The 6,329-nt window shown below is 45.7% G+C and overlaps 1 protein-coding gene and 1 long non-coding RNA gene across 2 annotated transcripts in view; both read left to right on the top strand.

Moving 5' to 3' along the window:
- Window positions 1-5,201, top strand: part of LOC112071300 (protein transport protein Sec24C) — a 25,538-nt gene extending 20,337 nt beyond the window's left edge. Inside the window, 7 exon segments of the mRNA XM_070439335.1 lie at window positions 118-266; window positions 798-936; window positions 1,401-1,522; window positions 2,605-2,784; window positions 3,567-3,764; window positions 3,967-4,056; window positions 4,216-5,201. Of these exon segments, the coding sequence (XP_070295436.1) occupies window positions 118-266; window positions 798-936; window positions 1,401-1,522; window positions 2,605-2,784; window positions 3,567-3,764; window positions 3,967-4,056; window positions 4,216-4,359 (1,022 nt within the window). The 3' untranslated portion in view covers window positions 4,360-5,201.
- Window positions 5,202-5,381: 180 nt separating this feature from the next.
- Window positions 5,382-6,078, top strand: LOC139024487 (uncharacterized). Its single transcript, XR_011475807.1, has 2 exons — window positions 5,382-5,523; window positions 5,621-6,078. It is a non-coding gene; the product is annotated as an uncharacterized lncRNA (long non-coding RNA).
- The last annotated feature ends 251 nt before the right edge of the window (window positions 6,079-6,329 follow it).

The raw sequence follows: 6,329 nt of genomic DNA on the forward strand, positions 1-6,329 counted from the left end.
CTCTCTCTCTCCTTCCGTCTGTCTATCTGTCTGTCTCTCTCTCTCCCTCTCTCAAGACAACGTGATGACAGACATGTGTTCTGACTCATAGTTATTGATCTCTCTCTCTCTCTCCAGATCTGCGCGTGTCAGGGTGTTATGGCTCGTTCGTCCCCGGGCCCAACCCCGCCCACGTCGCCATGGCAACCCTTGATTGGCGGACGACACTGGCTGTTGAGTTAACACACAGCAGAGCTCTGGACGAAAAGAGGGGCGTGGTCGTACAGGTAGATGGAGTTTTGCTGTAGAAGCACTTTGTGACAGTTGCTGATCTAAAATAGTCTAGAAAGACAGGTCATAAGGTCAGAATAGTGTAACATGTAAATAGTCTAGAAAGACAGGTCATAAGGTCATAAGGTCAGAATACTGTNAAATAGTCTAGAAAGACAGGTCATAAGGTCAGAATAGTGTAACATGTAAATAGTCTAGAAAGACAGGTCATAAGGTCATAAGGTCAGAATACTGTAACATGTAAATAGTCTAGAAAGACAGGTCATGAGGTCAGAATACTGTAACATGTAAATAGTATAGAAAGACAGGTCATAAGGTCAGAATACTGTAACATGTAAATAGTCTAGAAAGACAGGTCATAAGGTCAGAATACTGTAACATGTAAATAGTCTAGAAAGACAGGTCATAAGGTCAGAATACTGTAACATGTAAATTGTATTTGTCAACACTGTTGTATTATGTCTTTGCCAAGATATGAAGCTTTACTACATGTTGATGATATTGTTACCCTTTCATTCTCTCCTAAGACCGTCCTGTCCTACACCAGCCAGCAGGGAGAGAGGAGGACCAGGGTCCACAGTCTGTCTCTGTGCTGCTCACACCACCTACTGGACACCTTCTGTAACTGCCAGGCCCAGACTCTGCTCACCTTCTACTGCAAGAAGAGTAAGATCACTCACTGACTAACCCTAACCCTAACCCTAACCTTAACCCTAACCCTAACCCTAACCCTAACCCTAACCTTAACCCTAACCCTAACCCTAACCTTAACCCTAACCTTAACCTTAACCCTAACCTTAACCTTAACCCTAACCTTAACCCTAATCCTAACATTAACCCTAACCTTAACCTTCTACTGCAAGAAGAGTAAAGGGACGTCTCCAGTCTAGAAGACTTACTGTAGGAAGTGACTGATAATTACATATTACATAGATAAGAAGTGTACCCATTGGATAGGGGTAAAGTAGAGGGACCTTTCTAACCAGTCCTAGCTGGTTCTGTTTTTAACTGTTCATCTCTATCAGAAAGTTCTGAGTTAATATATCATGTTTAGGACACTGCCTGAACACTGCCCTATATTTCTTCCTGATGGCCAATTATATATATCTCTCTCTCTCTCTCCCCTCCAGTGTACTGTGCCGTGTTGGAGCGCCCTCTACAGGAGCTGAGAGAGGAACTGCAGACAGAGGTAACAGAGTCCTTGGCCTGCTATAGGAAACACTGCAGCGCCTCCTCTGTGTCCCCAGGACAGGTGAGTGGACATTGGACATCATGGATTTGAATAGCACTTTTCTCCATGTGTTTGTTGTGGATATTTCATCATGCTCCTCATACATACACTATTTCCACTCTAGTTTCCTACAAACAAAAAGAGTTTCCCATTTAGTAAAGGTTATAAAGAGTTTCCCATTTAGTAAAGGTTATAAAGAGTTTGCAGGAAAAACTTCAAACATCATCAAGGCAGTAAAAATAGCTCTTTATGCCTGGTTTAACTTAGGTGATTTTCTCACTGTATGTCTCTCTTTTAGTCCCCAGTACCTGAAGACCCTGCCAGTCTACCTCAACAACCTGAGTTGACTGTGTTAGTCTCTTTGTGTATCTTACTATAGCTCAGGGTTTTCAAAACTAAGGGTCGTGACCCCATATGGGGTCTTGAGAGAAAATGTTGCGTGTTGTTCACAGCACCGGGGTTACGTCAGTAACCTCCTGTAACCGCGAGATACGGTTGTAATGAACAGAGAGGTTTCTGTTCTTCCTAATAATGTGGATCGATCTTTTGAATGGTTGAAGCTACGAAATATTGTGACCTCATCACTGAAAGATAGGACTCTCTGGAACATGTATGTCTGTACTGTTTTCCTCCACCAGGCCCACCAGGCCCACCAGGCCCACCAGGCCCACCAGGCCCACCAGGCCCACAAGGCCCACAAGGCCCACAAGGCCCACCAGGCCCACCAGGCCCACCAGGCCCACCAGGCCCACCAGGCCCACAAGGCCCACCAGGCCCACAAGCCTCAGTAGAACACAGTGGACAAGACCAGGTGCTAAATCAGACTGGGGGAAAAGAACATCATCAATGATTGTTATATTTTCTACACAGAAGATCCTAGAACATGATTGCCTGATGATCTGCTGAACCAAACTTCCAATACCTTTCTGATGCATTTCAGTCACTTTAAACCTTTTTTCACTTAGTGGGTTCGCGAAAATGTTTTGCTATCAAAATGGGGTTGTGGGTCTGTAGCTGGTCCTTCCCCAGTACCTGAAGACCCTGCCAGTCTACCTCAACAGCCTGAGTTTACTGTGTGCATCTCTGTGTGTATCTTACTATAGCTGGTCCTACCCCAGTACCTGAAGACCCTGCCAGTCTACCTCAACAGCCTGAGGAAGAGTGAAGTTCTGCTACCCGGCCTCCGCAGCTCAGTACACCAACGCCTGCAGCTCCGCTGTCAAGTGGTCTCCATGGATACCAAGACCACAGCAGGACACTTCTACCCTCTGCTGCTACCACTGGTAAGGGGTGGTGATGGTGATGGTGAGGGTAGTGGTGGTGGGGTGATGGTGGGGGTAGTGGTGGTGGATGGTGGGGTGATGGTAGTGATGGTGGGGGTGGTGGATGGTGATGGTGTGGGGGTGGTGGGGTGATGGTGATGGGGGCGGTGGTGATGGTGGGGGTAGTGGTGGTGATGGTGGGGGTAGTGTGGGTGATGGTGGTGGGGTGATGGTAGTGATGGTGGGGGTGGTGGATGGTGGTGGGGGTGATGGTAGTGATGGTGATTTGGGGGTGTGGTGGTGATGGTGATGGTAGTGATGGTGGGGGTGGTGGATGGTGATGGTGGTGGGGGTGGGTAGTGATGGTGATGTGGGGGTAGTGGTGATGGTGGTGGGGGTGATGGTAGTGATGGTGGGGGGTGGATGGTGATGGTGGTGGGGGTGATGGTAGTGATGGTGATGTGGGGGTAGTGGTGGTGATGGTGGTGGGGGTGATGGTAGTGATGGTGGGGGTGGTGGATGGTGATGGTGGTGGGGTGATGGTACTGATGGTGATGTGGGGTAGTGGTGGGTGATGGTGGTGGGGGTGATGGTAGTGATGGTGGGGGTGGTGGATGGTGATGGGGGTGGGGGTGATGGTAGTGGGGGTAGTGATGGTGGGGGTGGTGGATGGTGATGGTAGTGATGGTGACGACATCACATGGAATAATTGAGATAGAAATACATAGCCACATCAGTTTCTCTGTCACAGCACTCTCCCTCCCTCTCTCACACTTACTGGACTATGTCTCTTCCACCTCCAGCCAGTAGGTGGCGATACCTCCAGTCCTCTCAGCCTAGGGGAGGCTGTTCGCTGCACTGCTGCTAGCCTGGACCATGGAGGTCTCTACCTGGTCCACGGACCCCTGGTTCTGCTACTCTGGGTGGGCCACAACGTCTCCAACACCTCCCTGGTCCAACTCTTCAACATCACCTGTCTGTCCACACTACCCTCTGGAGAGGTGAAAGAGGGAGGGGGGAAGAAGGGAGGATGGGTGAGGGAGAGGGGTGAGAGGGGAGACAGTGAGGGAATGTGAAGGATGAGGGCGTGTGGAAGTGGAATACATCGTAAATTATTAGTGGAAAGCGGTGAAAGGACCACTGCTGTTTTAAAGTCGATATCTACAGTATTTATAATATGTGTATCTGTGTGTGTCTGTGCAGACGAAGCTGCCTGTGCTGGACAACCCTCTGTCTGTTAGTGTGAGGTCACTCATCAACACCCTGAACTCACAGACACACTATACTCGCAAGGTGAGACTCTGGAAAACTTCCTTCTTGGGGTTGGCATGAACGTTCGAGAGAGGAAGTTAAGTAGTTATGACAAAATAACCTCTGACTAATATCTTAGATATGACTGACTGTGTGTGTCTCTCTGTCTCTCTCTCCCTGCTCCCCTCCGTCTCTCCCCAGCTGCGTGTGGTGAAGCAGGGGGACAGCTGTGAGGAGGCTCTACAGCGCCTCCTGGTAGAAGATAAGAGTCCCAACGGGGGAGCGAGCTACGCTGACTTCCTGTACCACCTCCATGTCAACTCTATACAACTGTTGGTTCGTTAGTTGTAAAATGTTTTGAACTGGAAACGCAAACGTTGGTTTCTTATTGGACAAGTCCAGCTAATCCCTCCCATGTTTCACTCAGCTTTTCTTCTGTTTGGTGCCTAATGAACATGACCCTGGTGTTTTCAGCAGTATGGCCAGGGGTTTTACAGATCACATCTGATTCACATCACAACTGGTTGTTATACTTGAGGGCATCAGCAAATGGTCATGTCTTATTTGTTTGACCGTTGTATTAATAACTTTTCAAATCAAATAACATGTTATTGGTTAGCAGATGTTATTGGTCACATACACATGGTTAGCAGATGTTATTGGTTAGCAGATGTTATTGGTCACAGACACATGGTTAGCAGATGTTATTGGTCACATACACAGGGTTAGCAGATGTTATTGGTCACATACACAGGGTTAGCAGATGTTATTGGTCACATACACATGGTTAGCAGATGTTATTGCGAGTGTAGCGAAATGCTTCTAGATCTGACAGTGCAGTAATATCTAACAGGTAATATCTAACAATTCCACAACAAAACCTAATATCTAACAAATTCCACAACATAATACACACAATCTAGTAAAGGAATGGGATAAGAATATATAAAATATATGGATGAGCAGTGACAGAGCGACTAAGATGCAATAGATAGTAAAGAATAGATAGTGAAGGATACAGTGTACAGTATATACATATGAGATGAGTAATGCGAAATATGTCAAGTGGCATTATTAAAGTGACTAGTGATCCATGTATTAAAGTGGCCAATGATATCAAGTCTGTTGGTAGGCAGTTGCCTCTCCGTGCTAGTGATGGCTGTTTAACAATCTGATGGCCTTGAGATATGTTTTGACATAATTTCATGAAAGCGTGTTGTGTTGTGTGTGTGTGTGTGTGTGTGTGTTGTTGTTGTGTGTGTGATGTGGTGTAGTGTGTGTGTGTGTGTGTTGTGTGTGTGTGTGTGTGTGTGTGTTGTGTGTGGTGTGTGTGTGTGTGTGTGTGTGTGTTTTGTGTTAAATGACTACTGTTATTTTCTCGACTTAGTAGTGTAGCTGACTGTCAGCATCTCTCATCTGGATGAAGGCAGAAGGGTGTACTTGATATGTTCATTTAGTCCATGACAACACTCTAATCCCTCCATGTCATGTGTTGTGGTGTGGTTGAGCGTTGTGTGTGTGGTGTTTGTGTGCGTTGTGTGTGTGTGTGTGTGTGAGCGTTGGTGTGTGTGTGTGTGTGTGTGAGCGTTGTGTGGGGTGTTGTGAGCGTTGTGTGTGTGTGTGATCGAACGTATGCATATGTACAACCCTCTACTGTACTAACAAATTACTGAAATAAACATGACTTTTATGCACAGAGTCATATAAAATGTTATTAAATTTAGTAACCTAAATCAGGGTCACACAGAGTGTTTTCTTGGTAGTGTTAAACAGTATACACTTCACACACATGGTTATGGAATTAAAACAAGAAGACACCTGTACCATGTCAGATATAGAGTTGTATTTAATTTTAAATTTGCATTCCAGTGTTACACTTAATTTCATAGTTTTGATGTCTTCACTAATATTCTACAATATAGTAAAAATAAAGAAAAACCCTTTAATGAGTAGGTGTGTCCAAACTTTTGACCGGTACTGTATACTGAACAAAAATATAAATGCAACATGTAAAGTGTTGGTCGCATGTTTCCTGAGCTGAAATAAAAGATCCCAAAAATTGCACATACGTACAAAAAGCTTATGTCTCTCAAATGTTGTGCACAAATTTGTTTACATCCCTGTTAGTGAGCATTTCTCTTTTGCCAAGATAATCCACCCACCTGCCAGGTGTAGCATATCAAGAAGCTGATTAAACAGCATGATCCTTACACAGGTGCACCTTGTGCTGGGGACAATAAAAAGCCACTCTAAAATGTGCAGTTTTTGTCACACAACACAATGCCACAGATTTCTCAAGTTTTGAGGGAGTGTGC

The sequence above is a fragment of the Salvelinus sp. IW2-2015 genome, unplaced genomic scaffold (genome assembly GCF_002910315.2).
Source record: "Salvelinus sp. IW2-2015 unplaced genomic scaffold, ASM291031v2 Un_scaffold1572, whole genome shotgun sequence".
NCBI lineage: Eukaryota > Metazoa > Chordata > Actinopteri > Salmoniformes > Salmonidae > Salvelinus > Salvelinus sp. IW2-2015.